This window comes from Centroberyx gerrardi, chromosome 14 (genome assembly GCF_048128805.1).
Source record: "Centroberyx gerrardi isolate f3 chromosome 14, fCenGer3.hap1.cur.20231027, whole genome shotgun sequence".
NCBI lineage: Eukaryota > Metazoa > Chordata > Actinopteri > Beryciformes > Berycidae > Centroberyx > Centroberyx gerrardi.
Window position 1 is genome coordinate 12,019,561 of NC_136010.1, and position 21,854 is coordinate 12,041,414.

The window sequence follows — 21,854 nt, forward strand, 5'->3', positions numbered from 1 at the left end:
CGATTGTGGGTGTTTTGCCCATTATAAGTTGTCTGCAATGCATCAAATGTCTGCATTATTAAAATATAAATTCATCCAAAACACAATTCCAATAACTCCTTATATCCACTTCATACTTTGGGTGTGATAATTCAACGCATGGATGCTTTTTAGTTGGGAGAAACTCTTACTAGCTAGTTGCTGAAATCCAAATTCCTCTCATTCTCACCCTTTATGGTTTTCTATAGAACAAAGGGATTTAGCGTTACTACAGCCATTCTGAGTTTTATGGTGGACGTAGAGAGGATTTTAGTGGTCAAATTCAAGTGCTGTGTCTGGACAGCTGTCTGCTTTCTTTGTACTTGGATGCAGGATGCATCATGTGAGTCAACCTTTTGTCTGTAGGGGTAGTAAACAAACTAATGCCAATGCCACCTTTTTCAGAAATAGGCCTGCGATGGACACTCATTCCCAATGTTGAGGTCGGTTGATGTTGCTTATTCTTTTCCTTATAGCTTTATTCGAGTTCTCTGTGCTGTTTACAAATCACCAAAGATACTAACTTTATTTTCGATTGTTTTTAAACAACACAGGTGTCCCATAAGTAATTGAAGTAGACCAGTAGTGTTATTGGGCTATTGGATAATAATTCTTAAGTCTATTGCAACATTTAGGAAGTAGTCTATAATCATAAACAATAGGCCATCATATTAATTTCACCTTGTGATGGTATCAGTTAGTCTATAAAGGTTCATAAATGGCCCTCAACAGTATAATTAAAAGTTTACAATGACGCAGGAAAGAGCACGCAGGCGCATCTTTTCTCCAAACCATTCATTTTATTACAATTTCTTTTTTATAATTCCGTAGGATATGTCTATGTTTTTAACAGTTATTCCACAAATAAATTTCGACATTCTGATGAAAAACAAAATGATCTCAACAGCTTGGAACATCAGCTGGGACATATTTAATTTTATTTGAAAGAGGGAAATGTGAGAGAGGGATACATTCATATAGCTTGGTCAATAGGCCCTGCCTAAGTGGCCTGAGTAGCAGTTTACAAGATGCCGAATTATTGCGCTACATTTTAGCTTATAGAAAAAAAGCTGCCCCCCAAAAAACATTTAATTTTATCGACAAGTGGGTCCACGGAGCCATTCCACCCCAACATATCAATTTGACTATTTCCAGGGTAAGTGTCTCACACATTTTCGTGGTATTCTGGAGGATGTGGTCAATACAACATTATAAACTGGAAAAATGCTGAATTCTGCAATTTGAGGGGAATAATGAGGTGTGCGTTTGTGTTTATGTCTCACTAGTATGCAGATGCCCACTGGCGGCTTATGCATGGTCCAAGGTTAAACTTCACTGGTAGTTCTCTTCTTCCCCCGGTAGGAACTTCGGTCTTTAATTGTGCAGTTGTCCTCCATGGACTCTGTCATGATCCAAAGTCAAAGGGAATGGGAGTGGGCAGAGCACTGTAACATGTTCAGTCAACAAGCATGCTGTGTGTTCCACATAGCTTAACAGTTGGTTCAACTTCATTTTACAGCATATGTAATTATATAGCTGCCCACCAGTTATCCAGTGTAGCATGAGCAAGGTTTTGCATTAAGGTGAAAGGGGAAAAAAAATAAATAAAATGGATACCGAACTGAAATATTAGATCACTTTTAATAAGATACCCTCGCTCGTGCACAGCTCTGTTTTTTAATCGTGTGTGCACCAGGTTCATGTATAACTACCGTTAAAAATTGAGTCTTGGCCGATATACACACCTTAAAACAGTGTAATTACTATGAAAAGATCCCCAGCATATGGCTAAAGATCACGGATTAACAGTGTGAAAATGGCCTGCATAGGGAAGTCTCAGAGTTGTAAGCACACACGAGTCATCTACTATGAATATGAAACTTCTTTTAAATAGTGGAACGTGAGTGTGGTCTTGGGATTGCTTTTAACGGGTTCAGACTTTATTTGGGCTACATTCACACCGATCACTGATGTTAATATAACCTAGTTTGTCCATACAACTTTATGTATTGTGACTAACAAGATAATCACTGAATCTTTGATTAAAATACAGCATGACGACTAGTCCAATAGGATTAAATAGTAGTAGTGTTAGGGATAGTCGTGCTATAATAATAATAATAATAATAATAATAATAATAATAATAATAATAATAATAATAACCTTACCTGCAAAACTCCAATAACTCTATAACATGCATCTCACTGAGTGTAATCTGCAGCCTGTGCTAAGCCTATTTAAGAAGCTATAGCTATTTAGCTAGCCTGCCACTAGCCAATAAACATAAACACACAAAGCACATCTCTCTGTAATTGTCACAGCCTAAGCCAACAAACAGGAATCTGTTACTGGTTTTCTTAGTGCTCCTGTGGTGTTTGAAAATTAATCGTTTGAACCTCCTAGATCTTACCTAAAGCCAACCACTCCTACACATCCAACTCTTCCAAATTGATATATGACAATATCTACTTTCGATCACGTGTCTGCGGGGCGACTTAGACGGATTGCGCGTCATCTCGCCTTCCCAAATTTTCCCCTTCTGCTGCAGCTCGTATCCAAAACATCTATCTATAGTACGGAGTACGAGAGAGAGAAAGATGTTTAACTCGGTGAATCTGGGCAACTTCTGCTCCCAGACGCGCAAAGACCGGACATCCGAGTTTGGGGACAGGACGGGCTGCGCGTCCAACATCTACCTCCCCAGCTGCACCTACTACGTCCCCGAGTTTTCTGCCGTCTCCTCGTTTCTTCCACAGGCCCCGTCCCGGCAAATCAGCTACCCTTATTCCACAAATCTGTCTCAAGTACAACCGGTGCGGGAAGTTTCATACGGCTTGGACCCTGCTAGTAAATGGCACCACAGAAGCAATTATGCATCGTGCTACTCGGGAGAGGATCTGGTGCATAGGGACTGTCTTCCACCATCCACCATGACAGAAATGCTTATGAAGAACGAGAGTGTGTACAGCCACCACCACCATCACCATCACACCCATCCGGGCTCCAATCACCCCTCCACAGGTTTTTACTCCGGCGTGGGGAAAAACAACGTCCTCCCACAAGGTTTCGACCGCTTTTTTGAGACCGCATACTGCAGCAGCACGGACAATCAGTCAGACAATTGTTTACAAAAGGGCGAAGGGGGAAAGCTGGAAAGCGACTCCCAGCAGCAGCAGCAGCAGCCCCCAGCCTCTCTACCCGGAGCCCCCGAGCAGGAAAAGGACCCAGAAGATGAGGAGGAACATACAAATTCAGGCTCATGTACTTCTTCCTCCGCAACAACCAAGGACGGCAACACCAGCAAGAACAGCCACTCGAGTAGGTATACCGAAGCTGTAAAATGGGGGAAGGTTAAGGGGACTAGCCCGGTGTTTTGTCGGTCAGATTTTATGTGGAGTTTTATAAGCATTCAAAGGATTTTATTATAACCCTACAAAGCTCTTTCTTCCAACGAGAAGAATTTTTACGATGGGAAAGCGCTTTGAAAAAAGGGGGATGTTATACACAGACGCCTCTATGGTGAGAGTCTGTGAAATTTTTAAGAGAGAGCTATTGTGACAAATGTTAACTTTGATCATGAACTTGCGTTGGGCATTTTAAGGGATTTTCTCGTTGGGCTGTCGAGAGTAAAAACCAATTGGGCAGAACATTGCTTTTGGCGTCCTGTGAATTTTCTTTTAGCACTGGCTTTGCCCGCGAAAGACATGCTGTACACATTATTGCACACTTTAAGGCTAAATGCGTTCTTGTTGTCTTTTCAACCATCTATCTATCTATCTATCTATCTATCTATCTATCTATCTATCTATCTATCTATCTGTCTATATATCTATCATGACAGAACAGTGTCGCTTCCTCCATTTACAGACAGATACCAAATGAATCAGTGTTTCTGACTCGAATGTTTGCCTTTGTCCATATGAGAATGCATAGATCTGCAGTTCATGCTCTTTCCTCTGTAGCCGCTGAACCGCTTAAGTACAAACATATTTGGGTTGCCTTTTGCATTTCCCCTCAGTAGCAGTGATTTATATGCAAGCTGACACTACTATTAAGTTGAATGATCAGCATGAAGTCAAATTCTATTTGATTTGATGTGCTTAAATACCTATTGATTGGTGCACACAGACCCTATTGGTTTTTAGCCTCTTTGTATATCGTATAGCCCAGTCATGCTGCAGATATAGACTAACTCAAGTTGATGTTTTCTGCAGTGTTTGTCTCTCTTTGTTAAAAAAAACAAAACAAACCAAAAAATCTATTTCCCCAGTGACCTGTTTGATAAAAAGTTATAGGGCCAAAGGAGGTTTGCATAGGCCATTGCAAACATGGGCAATCCATTTCACCTGACTGCCAAAATATTGTGTAAATTGTTAGTTTAGCTCCAAAGGAATGTGACGCACATTTTGCGGTGATATACTTTTGTTGTTGTATATCTGTAACAGATAAACACGTACTTAGAGCCCGTAAGTTGATATAATTTACTCCAAGCGATTCTGATATTTAACACTCTTTATGGCTCGTTTATCTGATAGCCTAAGCTACTTTGCGTGATGAATGTTGACTGAAATGTTATATTGATGCCCTTGAAAATTATTTTCTCTCCTTTTGAATTCTAACGCCTACTCAGCGCTAAACTCACCCTGTTTCTTTTTTTTCTTGCATATGACATAATTGTTATTTCCTATGACAAGCAGATGACAGGCTCTGATCATGATATTATTTATTTTCTTCAGGCACTCCTCGTACAAGGAAGAAGAGGTGTCCATACTCCAAATTTCAGATTCGAGAGCTGGAGCGGGAATTCTTCTTTAACGTTTACATCAACAAAGAGAAAAGGCTTCAGCTTTCCCGAATGTTAAACCTCACCGACCGCCAGGTTAAAATTTGGTTTCAAAATAGAAGAATGAAAGAGAAGAAACTGAGCAGAGATCGTCTGCAGTACTTCTCTGGAAACCCCTTATTGTGAGCAGGAGCATAAAATGTCATAGTCTTGGTCAGTGACATTTAGGCCTACTCTTATCTCACTGAATTGTAATCATGGGCATAACCAATTTCTGAAAGGAGCCCATATCACCAACAGTGCAATGTTAAAATGGACAGTGGGAGTTGTTAGGCCTGCATGGGATAAAGTCGCCATTTTCTTATTGCCTACGGGCGGCGATGAATTTCTAGCTGGCCTTCAGAAAGGCCTACATGGTTAGAGTAATCATTTATACCTATGCTGTTCTTGAGTATGTCCCTCTATTTATCACGATTCTTCATTGTGTTTATTATATTGTTCATATAGACATATTATTTGTTAAAATATCAAATGTAACAAAACAGTTTGAAACCTTGGTATTGCGCAGATAACTTTTAGCCCTACCCTTCTCTGGTCTATGTATATAGCCTACAATTATCTAATTATTTCTCGACCAGAGTATGAACAAATAATAGTAAATCTACAGGCTGCATTTTCGCCATTGAGAACTGTGACATCCAATCTGTGAAAATATATCCCCTGTACAGACAAGCCTATGCAATGTGCATTCGTGACTGTAAATAGGCCTATGTTGAATTTCCTTTCCCCTATCCCTGCTGCTATTTTTCCGTACACTTCCCATACAACTTTAAGAGCTTTAACGCCAACACTCGTTAAATTATTTGCTAAAACATTGGTGCTTTTGTTTTCAGAGAGGAGGAACAGATTGTCGGCCTGTGTATCATTAATATAAGAATACCTATGAAATAAACAGAATCATATAGGCAAAACTCAACGACTTTGTGCTTTTTGTGCTATCATTATCATCATTACTATTTTTTTTACTGATATTACTATGCAATTATTGTTAGTGTTAGACCATTGACAAGCGCAGTGTTCTGTTTTTGCTTGGCCGTAAGTTGGACGATTAGGATGCGGGTAAACAGCATCTACTCATATACATGTGGATAACCTTAAACTGTACATTTACACCTTGTCCCTCTTTTACCTTGTATTTATGACCAGTTCACAACTATACACACACTTTTTCTGAAGTAAAATTGGTGGCGGTTGTGAAAGGGGGGACTGGAGGCGCTGGGCCTACAATTGTCAGATTAACTTTTATTTAAGGTTAGATTGCTCTCAAAGCCCATGTTTGAATTTTAGCAAGCGTGTTAAACGAGGATATAGAAGCTAGATCTCAGAAATGTAGAGAAAGAGAGTGGAATGATAACCTCTTTTAGTGCCCACTAAATGGAATCGCCACTCTTGTAGTCTAGACACTGCCATAAAGACAGAGGCACTAAATGGCTATTTTTTCTCTTAATTGCACCGTCTGTTCGGGGGAATGGCGTTCACTTCCGCAGTAAATAGTAAACAAGCAAGACTGGATGTCCGAGGGGGAAAACTTGGCAAGAGATTTCAACATGAACTCTGTCTGTGTAGCGTACAACGTCCAACCAAACCCCAACCCCCTCTGCGCATAGCCGTCATGTCCACCATTCTCTCAACCTGAAGATATGTCAGATAGGAAAACCGCAGCAAGCAGTGTTGGAATCATTCCCGCTAATGGATTAAAAAAAAAGTTTTCCGTCATGCAATTTAACTCTCTCTACAGGGCCTACCCGTTGAAAAACCTGTTGAAAACCAAATGTTTTGCAATCAATATATTGCAGTTCAAATATAGCGAAGCCTCTGAAGTAACTGGTTTTGTATGAGCTGACCTCAAAGCCTTTTGTTCGTTTATATCATCACAACAATTATGAATAAATAATTGTTGACTAATTGGGCCATGTGGTGGGACTATAGGCTTATAACATAAGATAGCTAGGGGAAAGGAAATCATAATTGGCATGTTAATTTTTTTTTAAACTATTCTAAGTGTGTGTGTGTGTGTAGGTGTATGTGTGTGTGTGTGTGTGTGTGTGTGTGTATGTATGTGTGTGTGTGTGGGGACGCGCGCCTGTGCACCGGTTCGGACCCAACATATGTGCATGATGATTGCACGTGTGCATTAACTACAATTTATAATTAAATGTAGTCTTTGAACTTCAATAATGTCAAGGCCTTCACCTTTAACCCACTGCAATAAAGTGGAATCAAGGAGCCCCTTTAGCCCGGAAATGTGTGCAGCAGCGGAATGGGCCAATGAGAATGAGTGGGAACAGAAAATGGAATGTGTAGAAAACCAACTTTGACCCCTCGCATTAAACTACAGCAGGTAACTTTGCCAGCTTTAGCACGCCCAGTAAATACACTTTATTGTCCCTGTAAAATGTATACGTTTTCACGCATGAGACGTTTTATAACATGTTGGTATAAACTGTAGGTCTACTAGATGTTTGCATTCTCAAAAAAATCTGTTGGTGTGTGGCTAATGCAGCTAGTCGAAATGGATGGTTCTGGTAGCACCATGGAAGTATGGTTAGCACAAACTTGATGGTTTGCAGGAACGTGTATGTGTGTGTGTGTGTGTGAGAGAGAGAGAGAGAGAGAGAGAGAAGAAAAATCTGTCCATCCCTTGACGCCAAACTTCAAATATGTCTCGTGCTCAGGTTAGGCTGTCTGAGTTTCGTGCGCGTGTGGATCAAAGAGCTTTTATAATACCGACGTTCGCACGGTTATTCGTTTACGTCCGAGTGCGCGCACTCGCGTGTATTCTGCAGCTATAGTAGTCTACTTTAGGAGGGAGAGGGGGCTGTTGTGACAAAAGAAGGGAGATGCACACTAGCGGAGATCAAGGCTAGAAGCCCCTCTCTTGCCACACCCACCAACCTTGGCCCTGGGACGGTGACGTGGGTAATTTGTTGGATTTCTCCAACACACAACGTCACTAACAGCGCGCTGCAGAGGCTCCAGCAAATGTTGTCTATCAACCACATGGGGGCCAGGATTCTCCCAGCTTCTGCACTGTTTTGTTTCCTCAACGGGATCTTGAAAACGCTTCCTGAGATGGATGCCTCAGTGACATCAGAGCAGTATTATTAGGCTTTGAGGCATCCTCTTTGTGATGTGTTGTGTGACGGAAAGACAGTCCACATTGTTGGAACGCATACTCCTGTCTGAGTCTTACTTGTGCACTTGGGTGCTGTGGAAAGGAAAATGGCGGATGGGTTTTATGTAGATGAGGTGACCTGGAGAACAAGACTGAGAAGATAGCTTGAAGCCATATGTCGTTAAAATGTAAAAAGGAAAATGCACAGCGGAGTAACATAAAATGTAATTATTTTGAACAATTTTAGGCTACCCATCTTGAGCCTAAATAGCCTCCAGTCGACCTTTCTGATGATGTAAAACTATCAACAAGCCTTGATTTTCATTTATTTTGGGAAACACTTATGTAAATAATAAATAAATAATAGTTTCTTCTTTGGTCCTGAGTAGGCTGTGTATTTATTTTGGGAGTGGTACGAGTATTCCCGTAGGCCCATAAACTTTACTAAAATGGTATAAGTCAACGTAAGGAATTATAGCCTACTTACACTTTTTGAATAACATAAAAATCGCAATACATTTTTCTAGCAATACAATTAACAGCTTGACAAAAATTACAAAATACAAAAAATATTTTCAGTTGCATTTTATCAATGGGTAATTTTTAGCTGCAGTTTTATTATATTTCCAAATATTAGCTAATTTTGCGCTTTAAACGGCAACACTCTCTTGTCCATTAGCCTAATTATTATGCATTAATTGCTGTTTTTTCTCCTGTAATTGTGGAGTAAACGCATGGCCATTTTTTTTTTCTGAAAATACCAATCTAGAGGTTATATTGAACATTGTATACTATATGTAGGTTACTACTTACTTCACAGCACCTATCTTGTTCTATAGGGTCATAAAAGAGCTCCACGCTGTAAAACGTGGCCCTGCTATTACTGCAACTCAAAACGCTTCAATTTACATTCGTTTTTAATCAGAGTTGTACGGCACTATTTATTTGTGTCACCGGGCTTAGTGTAATTGGAAGTTGTAGAAAGACTTAAGCCTAAGTCAGAGATGACGGTGGCCGTCTTTGGTGTGGTCGTCATTGGTATTAATGTAATACTGCTGTGCTTTCATGGCAGTTACCACTCTCTGGTTTTTAATTAAGAACTTACATGATTCTGCCACCGTAAATTCGCAGTTGCGCATGGAGTGGACAGCAGCATGAAAGAGAACACAAAGCAGAACCTCCTTCCATCCAATTGGAAAGATATTTCATAGTGGCTGCCAGGAGCAAATTAGTTGTGTCGCCCCAGTGGCTCCTGATTAGTACAATAGGGAAACCCGCTACCATGCCTTCTGTCCGGCAACATTCAACATCCATACCTGTTTGCAATATTACGTACCAGCCTTCTGGTTTGCAAGCTATTGGAAGACAATTTAGTGGCGAAAAGGTAGGCTGTCGTTGAGTCAAGTGTAAAGACAGTCAACTTTGTGTGTGTGTGTGTGTGTGTGTGTGTGTAGCCCAGGGTAGGTTGCATGTTGGCTAGGGATGTAGACATGCATGTGAGATAATTTGTTTTAATACACACAGAAATGCACGCACACATATGAGAAAATACCCCTCAATTGCGTTCAAAGCTATACTGTCTGCATAGGTTGTTGTGTGATCAAGGCATTGTTTCTTTGTGTGTGTGTGTGTGTGTGTGTGTGTGTGATTAGACTACACTGTAGGCTATAAGTATACGCAGGCAGAATATTCAACAAGCATCAAAGTGGACAATTTTTTTATGGAAGCAGAAAGGGTAAACATACTCAGTAAAGCGGTGAAAAAGAAGCAGTGTTTGCTCCCTTTTATCCTATTTGTACTTAATAGAGAATAAACAGGTAGTCCCCGGCCTATCTGATCAGTAGCCTACGGCTAATAGGCCTACCACTCACTGGCGAGGCAGTTTTAACCGCCCACCCTTTGGTCTGAGGCAACAAAATAGTTATTATGTAACTACTGTTCTGTCCATGACATCCTAAGGTTTCTGCTCCACTACTGTCAGTTCTGTAAGATCATAATACTATTTGTACTATATGCACCTTTTGTTTGGTGACCTCGCAATAGTCCTTCCTCTTCGATAATTGTATGGCATAACAATACTCATTCTACTATACTGTCAGGTCTGTGATATCACAATACTCTACTTTCAGGTCTGTGACATCACACACATTCTACTGTCAGGTCTGTAACATCACAATACTCATTCTACTATCCTGCCAGGCGTGTGACATCACAGTACTCATTCTACTATACTGCCAGATCTGTGACATCACAATACTCAATTCTACTATCCTGCCATGTCTGTGACATCACAATACTCAGTCTACTATACTGCCACGTCTGTAACATAACAATACGCATTCTATTATACTCTCAGGTCTGTGACATCACAGTACAAATTCTACTATACACTTCTATGCGTTTCTTGTGGAATTCGAGCGTTTGTTTAGAGCTCACTCCTTGCAGGGGAGTTTTATGTGCAACTGTGGTGAAATAGGCTACGGCTTGGCTGCAAACAAAGGTGCGTTTGCTCATCTGTGTGAGAAAGAATTTATGATTGGGTGTGCGGGGGTGAAGTTGCAGGTATAGGCTATAGGCTATGTGTAAGTGTGATGGAGAATTTTTGTGTGTGTCATTGGTCTAAGTTTGTGTGGCGGGATAAGCACTTTTAGGTGTAGTTATAAATGTGCCCCTGAGACTGCGTGTGTGTGTGTGTGTGTGTAGATTAGAGAAAGAGATGAAGTATGCTATGTAAGAGAATAATCCTTTCATTCCCGCATTTGAAACTAAGATCCATTGTTTTTATATTCAGATGAGGCGAAGGACCACAAAGACACTGATCATGTTGTATATTTATTTCACTTACAAGCAATGTATTACAAGACAAGCAAATGTTCCATGCAGCCTCATGTTATTGAAACAGCAGTGACGTGTTTATTAGAGCTGATATGCACACAGACACAATAGTCAGAAATGTGGGTAAGTTCAAATGAGATATCCTGCCCTTGCCTTTGAAAATGATTCTGAACTGATCACACAAACAGGCACACACACGCGCGCACACACAAACAAGCAAACAGAAAAACGCAGGCACTCTCTAGTTGTGGTTAACGATTACAGCAAACAGTTTAAGGTGGTACACGTATAAAAATCTTCATTATGATTTTTTGAAATGTTCAAATTTAGGTTAGAGAGCTATTGCATTTGTTGATATGCAAACAGCAGCATTTTATCGGCTCTGCTCAAGCCGCCCCAGTTAAATAACAGTCAAGGTATAATGTAGGCTACAACACAAAATGGTAATGCGACATAGTCTTGTTGCAATCCTAGAAAGCTGTAATAATATTAGGCCTATTGCATCGCTATAAGTCAAAGACGGCTTTTTTTCTTACAGGGAAAATTGTAGGCCTTAAATGAAATTTAAAACATTACTGTGAGAATCTTTGTCCCAAAAACCTTTTTTTTATAAAATCCTAGAACCAACAGGATTCTTTTACATAATTTGTTTTGCACTGAACAATTGTATATTCTGTAACAAACTATTTCAAACGTATAAACATAGGCGAGTATCAGTAGCCTACAAAGTTCAAACAATCACATTTGTAGTTTTTCGTGTATAGCCTACCTGCTGGTTTGAAATACTAAATATTAAAAAGAAGGATGCATGTATTGACTGCAAAGAAAACAATAGGCCTTCATGCTTACCTGTATACACTGAAACTGTGCAAGATAGGCAGTGAGAAAATGTATCACGTAGGAAGCTATTAAACAACTTCTTAATTTCATTAACATATGCAGAATACACAAAGAATATACCTAATACACATTTTTATTATTGTTTAAGTCAAATTACATTTTACATCTGACTGTCAAGCCGGTTATTTGCCGCAATACACCACGATAAAAGTATTCCCATATTGTTGTTTTTTTTATTTATATATATTTAAAACGTACGTGTATCCAATCGTCAATTTGAGTACATTTCCTCATGATCACAGTGAGTATGTTTCACAGACGTAGCTTATAGGCTTGGCTTTACATGGTTTCGGCTGCAGCACATTAGTTTGTTTACATTGTCGCTGCTGACACTAGGTAGTTTTGTGGTCTAGCAGAGCAATGTAAGTATTCACAGCGAACGGGCAAATAAAAACTGTTGCTTATAATGTGGACAGCATTTGAATAATTTTGAAAAGACAGTTTATAATTTCTGCACGCTTTATCGTTGAAGATGATTTAGGCTACTGAATGGGAAAAAGTAACCAACACGCCTGTATTCTAATGTCGCAATATTTAGTTAGGCTTACCACGCCTTTTCAAAATAGGTAGACGGGATGTTTACGTGCAAAAATCGCATTTATTTTGATGAGATGTCCATTCTCAATTCTGGCCCGCACGTGAAGTACGTTGATCATACGATAAAAACATTAACAAGTAAAACAACAACGCGAGTAAGGCTGCTAAATTCAGACCTATTCTATTGTAAAACCACATGTTAAGCAACAAGCAACATGACTGAAAAGAGTTACAAGGTGGGGTTTAACAATAGGTTTGCAATGAATCATTTATTAGGCTATATGTCATTTTGTTTCAACAGTTAAGCGTAAAAGAGAAAAAACAACAGAGCAAACAAACATTACGCTTGTCGTAATTCTGTAAGGGTAGCCTACATGCTTTCCTTTAGATTAGTCTGATAGATTTAATTTTAGGCCCACTATCCACTAGTGTACAAAAATCCGTCGTGAAGATTTTGTAGCCCATTTCAAGAAGAAAACCAGTTAAATAGTCAAGTGTGACTTCATCAATTAACCCAATCCAGTCAATGTTAACCAATAGGTCTAATAAATGCGAATTTATAGCCTATGTAGATTTTTAAAAAACGAATTTTGATGTAATTCTGATGGCATATTAAAGTAAGATGAAAATGCTGAATGCAAAAAATAAAAAACTAAACTGAAGGTCAATAAGAAACCTCAGGCCGAGGCAGAGTTTTTCGCAATTTGTGCATGGAATATGTTGCTATAATACAGGCTGTTAGTAATATGTTTACCGGTAAATACATCACAGTCTTCTTTCAGGTAGGCTAAGATTTATGCGAACATTTGATCCAATAAAGTTAGGCTACTACTTTATAACATTATAGATTAAAACCTAGTCACATACAAACTGCAATTTGACTCTCTTAGTCATAAAATTCGAATCAGAAATTAAAATGCTACAACTTAGGTTTATCTTTGGATAAAGCACCTGCATATAGCTTACCTTTCTATACAAATTGGCGGCAACAACAAAGCATAAATCGATGAAAACAAACCAAAAAACTGACACCAGTGCACTATATCTCATGACAAATCCTCGATGATTTCATCTGCACTGCACTGGTGCCAGGAAGGAAGTGGCAATCGCATGTTGACTATTTTCATTTTCTGTTCAAATCAAAAGTAGTGAACCTAAATAGAATTAAAATTCTCAAAAGCCACGTAAGTGCCTTGAAAAATGTGTCCTCCAGCAGCCGTCCTTTGTTCCCTCTGGTGTGGGCCTGCTGTCCTTACCACCAGCTCGTCGCTAGGTGGCGCTCTTGCTCCATGCAAAACCCTCCAGGTTTCCCAACTTGACCGCGCTGACGTCACCACAGTCTGGAGCATCAAGGCCACTTCCACGCCGCTATTGGTCTGAAAATCACATGACCTGTCTCCCAGCATCCATAATTATGTTAGTGATATTTTTGCACCCCCTTCCAAAAGATGTCAGCATCCTACTGTCCTTATTCTCCTGGAGAAATCCCGTAGTCCTTACCAGTGGAACACACAAAAAGAAACTGTGTTGCCAAATGCAAAAATGTCATGTCCGAATAACATAGCGCCCGGTAACTTCCTGATGGATTCTTTAATGGGAGGATCATCTTCCTTCAGGGGTGAGGGTTATTCCAGCAACCCTGGAATGTACATCCACACAGCCGCTGAGTACGGATATTCAGTGATGAGAAACATTGGAAAGGTTGGACCGTCTTCCCTCTCCAAAAGAGACGAGGTTCCTCCGGGCAGTCTGCCGCTCAGCGCCTTCCAGGATGCGCCTTACCTGTCAACACAGCTGGCCACATGGACTCCGGGCTCCAAAACCAGCAGGGACGAGCAACCTGTTGCCCAGTGTTTACAACCCTGCTCGTTCCCAGCGGGCAACGTCAAAGAGGAGGCGTTTTGTTGCCTTTATCAGGATGACAGCGGCAGGGGGAAAGAGACAACAGAGTCGGCCACTTACATCCGGCTCGGGGACAATAGCAGCCGGCCTGAGCAAACTGCCGGTTCGTCGAGCGATTGTTTCCAGGTGTATAACGCAGAGAGGCCGCGGCAAGACGACCATCAGTTCCCCTCTGGCTTCTCTCTGACCCACTTGGCGACATCTGTTGAATCGGCAGCAGAATCGACAATAAGTTGCAGCAAATCAGCGAAGGAGACAGCGAGAGAGATTACAAAGATAGACGAGAGAGAGAGCAGAAAGGAAGAGAAGGCCAAGACTGACAGCTGTTCTGATAACTCCGACGCGGAATTAAAAGGTACCCCCCCGCCCCTCTCTCACTCTCTCTCTCATACACACACATACACACCACACACACACACACACACACACACACACACACACACACACACCTACACACACACACACACACACACACACACACACACACACACACAAACATACATACATACAAACACAGCCCTACATACACACAGTTGACTGTGACACAGAGTTTCATAATTCAAACAATTCTACAATTGCATTTAAAGCTAACATGTTGTCAGTGTTATTTTATGTGATGTCCCAAAAATGCAGACTTGTGTTTGATAGCAGTCATATGGGCTGTATGGGCATTTGACAGCCTTGCCTAGCAGGGGTTATGGTGCCCATGGCATTTAACACCTTTCTATTAATGTGAGCATGTGAGATGCGGGCAGTTATCATTGAAATAAACACGCTCACACACACACACACACACACACACACACACACACACACACACACACACACACACACAAACTCTCTCTCTCTCTCTCTCTCTACATGGGTCATTTACATTGTAAGACGTAGGATACCCCTAACCATTTTAACAGCACCATTTTACGCATCAAAATTTTGTTATGACGCCAACGTAAAATTCTACGGTTTTACTACACAGATGAAAACCTTTTGTTACTGTGCTTTGGTATTTTATAGACCTTAGGGAACCTTTCTCAGTGTTAGTATTTAAGTCAGATTGATCAGAAGTAAGCTAGGCTATATTTGCACTTTTCTACGTCGATACTAAGCTAATTCAACGATGAAGAATATTGCACTAATCACACCCGTCCATGTAACATTAAAGCAGTTCATTTTCATAACAGGATTTGGAAAATTGAAAGTCCACGTTTATTCAGAATTTCTCTGAATTGTTTCATGTCAGTGTGTGGCCGCTTGATTTTCCAAAGGCCTACGGCAATTTATGAAATTAACAATTAAATTGTTTAAACTGAATCTTAGTTCAAAGTTATTGATGGATTGATAGTATTTCTAAATATACTGAATAATAGTAACAATAATAACAATATTAACATTGTAGTTCAACAGTGTTACCATTTTATAGCATATGCTCCTAATAAATTCCTGCTACCTAGAATACTGATGTTACTGCAGATCCCTGCGCTATTTTCCCTCAGCCCTTATTAAATAGAAGTGTCAATTCGTTTTGTTATTATTTATTGATTTATGGACTTAGCTCCAAGCTTCATGCCAACCAACAAGCTCCTTTTATTTTATTTTACCCAGTTGGGGAAAAAAGGACGGTCCTTTGTGTGTGTGTGTGTGTGTGTGTGTGTGTGTGTAGTTAATCCCCTATTACAGAATTAAATGTTTTACTAATGATTAAATGTGGACCACACACTGAGTGTTCACATTAGGCTAATTATTAAACTTGCTGTCTGTGTATGTGTGTGTGTGTGAGTGAGTGTGTGGAAGGGGGGTGTTATTCCCTAGAGCCCGCAACCTAATCAAGGAATTAACTAAATGTACAGCAGTGTGCGATGATTACCCTCGGATCGTCGATATGGTTTGTGTTTTTTTGTGTTTTTTGTTGAATTAGTTGAATTTGGTATTACACTTTAGAGACTTCGTTTTGTTTTGGGATGAACCTCCAAAAATTTAATTTGGCTCCGGTCTGCAGAGGCAATAAAACCTGAGTTTATGAGAGTCTGAGGTCCAACATAGACAAAAGAAGTGCTTACACACCCTAGTTTGATTTTATCTAATTATATCTGTAGATCATACAAAGGCAATTTGCAAGCAATATGACTTGTAGCAGAAAGGCTGCTGAAAACATCCTGGTGGGCTGGTCGGCATTGTTCATTCGTTCAAATGTTCAAGGAGAGTCCACCCCAATTTCCTATATGTATATACAGTATACATATATATAAAATCCATTAATTTGGATCCAGTGAAACGATTTGGAATGTGCATTTGAGATTGGTGGGTGCATAAAGGGCGTGTACATTATATTGATACATAATGTTGCATATGACCCCAATTCAGGAGTACTGTTACAAATTGGCCAGAGTTGCTCACGATTGCATTTTTCCTGCTCCAGCAGATGATTTATCCGCGGAAAAGACAACGGGAAGCTGGTTAAAAGCCAAAAGTGGAAGGAAGAAGCGGTGTCCGTACACAAAGCACCAGACGCTGGAGCTGGAGAAGGAGTTCTTGTTCAACATGTATCTGTCTCGGGAGCGCCGCCTGGAGATCAGCCGGAGTATCAACCTGACCGACAGACAGGTCAAGATCTGGTTCCAAAACAGACGCATGAAGCTCAAGAAGCTCAACAGGGAGAGCCGAGAAAGAGAGCACAGTGCAGTTTACAACTACTCCTGAAGAGATTTTACCCCCGTACACACACATATACATACACACACATACACATATACACATACACATACACATACACACACACACACACACACACACACACACCAAACAACACACACATGCATACACGCCTGCAAACACACTGACTCACAAACATTCATTTATTATGTTTTTGCCCACACACATATGCAGTAATTACTCATTTATTCATTTTCTCTTTGCACACACACACACACACACGCACACACACACCTACACACACACACACACACACACACACACACACACACACACACACACACACACACACACACACACGTGCCTTCCTATACATGAACTAAACACTGCAACCTGCAGACTACAAGACTTTAGGTTCAGGTGAACACTTGCAGCAGCATTGGAACAGTGAGCAGCAAGGTGCCATTACCATGCTGTGGTAATAAAATCTAAAATAAAGCAAATTAAAGGAGAAGGCAATCTCAAGTAGTTTATAAGTAACTGTTGGCATGTAAGCAGTTTCACTTTGTTGAGCTGATGAATGTTTTGTCACTTGTACAGCTTCATAGTTGATGTCTCTTGCTGTGTGATATTCGTGCTGTGTAATTTGCATGCACAAAAACGACATTATGTCATTGCATACGATTCCAAAACAATAAAACGAGGGGAAATAGAAAGATATTACCAACTTTGTCCTTCCCCTGCTATCCCCCTGGCATACTGGTGAAAATGAGAGGGAGGGAGAGACACTGCGGATGAGAGAAGGAGATCATGGCAGTTTTAATAGAAGTGAGAGACCATAACGTTGATTTAAATATTATCCAGGTGACCACAGTAAGTCAAGGTCATAAAATTCTAATGTCAGGTTCGCCCTGGAAAGCGTTGGGGGTGGATTTTATGATCTGCAAATATAATGTGCTGCAGCAGTAAAGATGCGTTTAAAGGTGTGTGTGGAGGAGGGCTAATCCACACAGCAGAGACTGCAATGTGCTGGATCCACCGAGGCGCTCGGCTGGAGGCAGCAGCCGTTTCCACCCGGGATAATGGAGCTCCACGGAAGCAGGAGATGGGAAAGATGGTGGATAAACAAGAGCGACCACGACGACTACAAGAGCAACAATAACAACAAGCAACACGGCGAACACGTGGATAAATTAATGCACCGGAATGGCGTCTGCAGAGGGAAAGTGAAGGTAGGACCACATTTTAAGTATTCTTCTTTTATCCCGATTTGGAAAGCACGCCGCATCTGTCAGTGGAGCTGGCTTGACAGCTCTTGTGGCACGCATGGTGCACGTCTGCTCACGTCGATAGAGTTGACTGAAGTTGTTTTGCAAGGTGGAATCAGCCAACATGTTGCTGCTTTCTTTCTTTTTTTTCCACTGGGATCAAAATATTGGTTGCTGATAATTATTTTGCAATGTGGTTTGAATATCTACTGTGAAATATCATATCGAGTTTTGTTTTGTTTTTGGTTGCTTCTTTGGAATAATTGCATACATTGTCATGCTATAGTGCTACAGGGCTATGTATATAATTGGATCAAAACCATATTGGGAATGACACGTTTTTGCTGATTAGGCTACTGATGACATGCAGGGCTATCAAAGTTGTCTAGGCAGTGTTGAGTAAGTAGCAAAATAGACCGTGTTTTATTGTGTTGGTACTCGCCTTTTGTCTTTCTGCTGGATAGTATTAATCCTCACTTGGCTTTTGCATGCATTGTCCTTTTCCATGGATTTTACCCTCCTTTTGCGCGAAGCTGAAGCGTGGTTTAGGTAGTTTCATGTTGTTGGGATTGGCTTCCTGGCTCGGCAACAAGAAACTGCCTTGATTACGTCAGTTCGTCTTCATCAAGGGCACAATTTCCGCTGAATTACACCCTATAGGCACCCAAGTCGCCGCAAATGGCATTGTAAATGAACTGAGCTGTAATACCTTGGACAGAGACGTTTTCTTTCTTTGCTGTTATTTTTGTGGCAGGCTGTAAAACGTTGTTAGGCTCTCAGAAGGAGAATAGGTTGTAAACAACATGGGGTAAACTTTTAGACTGCGTTGTATTGCCTCTGTCATTGGCTTTCTGTTCAGGTTTCCGTGGTTTCAGCTGCATTATAGTGATTTGAAGATTTACCAGAGATAGATAGATAGATAGATAGATAGATAGATAGATGTCCAACGTTAGTATATTTGTCTTAATTGATGTGACATATACAATTGGGTGCAGTATAGTAAACGAATGTGTACAGATATTTCCATGATCTTATGTGAGCACTATCTCAGACAATTAATGTCTTATAAAGTTGGATTCGCCTTTTGTGGGCCTGTAGACTTTGTCCCTGTATTTGTGCAGTCTTCGTTTTTGTAATTGGTAGTACATGCGATGGTTTTATTCCAAAATGTTATATATCCAATTTGGGGAAAAGTTTGTTGATGTTCATAACTGAATATTTAAAAAAATATATGCATGATTGCATATTTTAAAAATAATGCTGTTTTGTAAGTAATTTTTTTCAAATAACCAATAACTTCAATAATGTGGTGAGTTTTACTTCCATGCTATGGTTCTATCAGAGAATGGGCCACAATTTGCTAATGGAATAGATTTGTCAAACGTCAAAGGCCTATTCTTAATGTGTAATATGTTAATGCAGGTGACTTAAATAGCTAATTCACTCTGTACTGGTTTATTCTCTATTTTGTTGCATTGCAAAGTTTGAAGTTAAGCATTAGATTTGTTTAGTTTTCCGGCCCGTAAGGCATTTAACATAGCCTTCATGTGCACACAATGCCCTCATTTAGCAATCCAGACAGAAGGTTTTAGATAGTAGTTTAGGATTCTAATACTGCATGATCGTCTATAGATTTATCCTACATTAGCTTCATTTTACATGCTTAGAAAGTAGCCTATAGTCTAACTGGACTGTGATTCATGTGGGTAATTGTTGGAACATATGGACTAATTTATAATATTGTAAACTATTATTAGCACGCCAATGATCCGCTGACTGTTTCACATGGATGATTTCAAATCACTCCCGTCTTAAATAGAAACCCCATGGATAAATTTGTTGTTAACGCCCAAATAGTCTAATAGCTTTGACTCTTTTACCAAAGATCATGGAAAACAAAACAAAATTAAAACAAAACAAAAATAGATAGCCCCCAGCTAAACGTTTAACTCAACTAATATAAAAGAAACACACTAACTTATTTATTTAATAGTGTCTTCTTATAGCGCAGCCAGCATCTCCTTTCTTCCAAGGGAGTCCAGTGTTTATCATGCTCACTATTTCCCCTTGTTTTCTCAGCCCCCCTCCCTTTGGCGGTAGTGCAACTGGAAGAGACAGTCTGGAATCCAAAGTCACTTTCATTCAGCTCAGTGAATGAGTGTCTCCCGTGGAATGCATCCCTGACAAAGACTTTACAGCACTGGAAACAGCCCTGAGAGCTGCACAGATTCCCCCTAAAACCATATACACATAAAGCAATTTATTTCACTTTGTAGTGGCGCAGAGCAACTGCAGCCTTTAGAGAGCCACCTCCTTGGGACAGCTTAAAATTTGTTACTGCCACTGGCATGATCAGACATGAACCAAATATGCTGGAAGCATTTTTTTTGGCAATCATGTGTAAAACGAAGTAGATATACGACATTGGGATTTTCTTGTGAGATATCAACACCTCAGCGAGTTTGTAAAGCGAACTTTGTAAAGATTTTTCAAAGATATAGCCTATTTAGTGTAAGATTATATGTAGAAGACAGATATACAACAGAAAACAATTACGCTCACAGGAAAATGTTATTGAAGATTTTTGTTTTTCATTTTGAATTGTGTTTGTAGAATGGGACTGCAAGGATCTCGCTTATTAGGCGTCTTGTAAGGGGGGCCTATAATTAAAAAGAATGAATTAACAAATGCCTCTTCCCACAGTTTTATAATAGGCATTCTTCATTTCAACCAAACAGCTTTAAGTAGCGTGCGTACAAACAGCATTTACCAAGAAATGTCTTTAGGGAGCGTGCAGGTTCTCTAGGGATTATTGTCCTGTATTCCTCCTGAAATTAATTCGCCTTTCTCACCCGCGATAAACTGTTTTGTAGGACAACAATGCATAAGTATACAGTATGTAGGCCTAATGTTGCGGTAGGCCTACTCTCCGTGAGATTATATGCGATAACTTGCAATACAGGCCTTAGATCTCGTATAAATGCTAAAATAAACGGAGGGATTTGACCAAATTATTTGATATAGCCAAGTCAAACACGTTGCTTTCGAAATAGTCTAGAAATGGACTATATAAGTTAGTAGCATTAGCTTCAGTGATTCTGTAAAACTGTATTACAGATCATTGTGTTGACACTCAGACGATCACAAAGGGAGATCTGAGCGTGCAGAGCTCTCTGTTCAACACATGGGGATTTATAAATAACTTATGTGATATTCACTTTTGATATTCCATATGCTTCCTTTGAGCACGGATAATGTGGTCCAAATGTCGCCTAGGTGAAGGAATAATTTGGTTTAGGCTGCATTGTGTGTGTGTGTGTGTGTGTATGTGTGTGTGCGTGTGTTTGTTTGTGTGTGAGAGAGAGGAAGAGAGAGAGTGTAGGCCTGTGGGATCTGGGCGTTCATGGGCAAACCTACTGTACTCATTTGTTGTATTTGTTGCAGATAACTACATTTAATACGACTAATATGAGCAAAATGGATAATATACCCTCACTGTGTCACCACACAGAAGCCAGCACATGTGACCATAATTGGCTATAAAATGAAACAGTGATAGTATATCGCATAGCTTAAATCGTTCGTTGATTATTCATCCAACCAGTGCTGATACAAACTGGTTATACTGTTATGTAGTAATTACAGGTTAGGCTCACTTCACAAGCTTAGATGAATCCTCTTTACTTTCAAGTGTATATGAGGATTGGTCTTAATAATTGGCCTGTCGACCTCCGTCCTTCTATCGGCTTATAGCAAGACAATAAACGCATAAGGATGCAAACAATG

At 40.1% G+C, this 21,854-nt stretch overlaps 2 protein-coding genes across 2 annotated transcripts; both read left to right on the forward strand.

Moving 5' to 3' along the window:
* Positions 1 to 2,474: 2,474 nt before the first annotated feature.
* hoxc11a (homeobox C11a) lies at positions 2,475 to 4,988 on the forward strand. The gene is given in 3 exon segments (XM_071923943.1): positions 2,475 to 2,602; positions 2,604 to 3,337; positions 4,756 to 4,988. Coding segments are annotated over 3 exon segments (1,095 nt in total).
* An 8,803-nt stretch (positions 4,989 to 13,791) lies between these two features.
* Positions 13,792 to 16,848, forward strand: hoxc10a (homeobox C10a). Its single transcript, XM_071923947.2, has 2 exons — positions 13,792 to 14,476; positions 16,571 to 16,848. Exons 1-2 carry the CDS (start codon positions 13,792 to 13,794, stop codon positions 16,846 to 16,848), a joined length of 963 nt encoding a protein of 320 aa, XP_071780048.2.
* Positions 16,849 to 21,854: the final 5,006 nt, after the last annotated feature.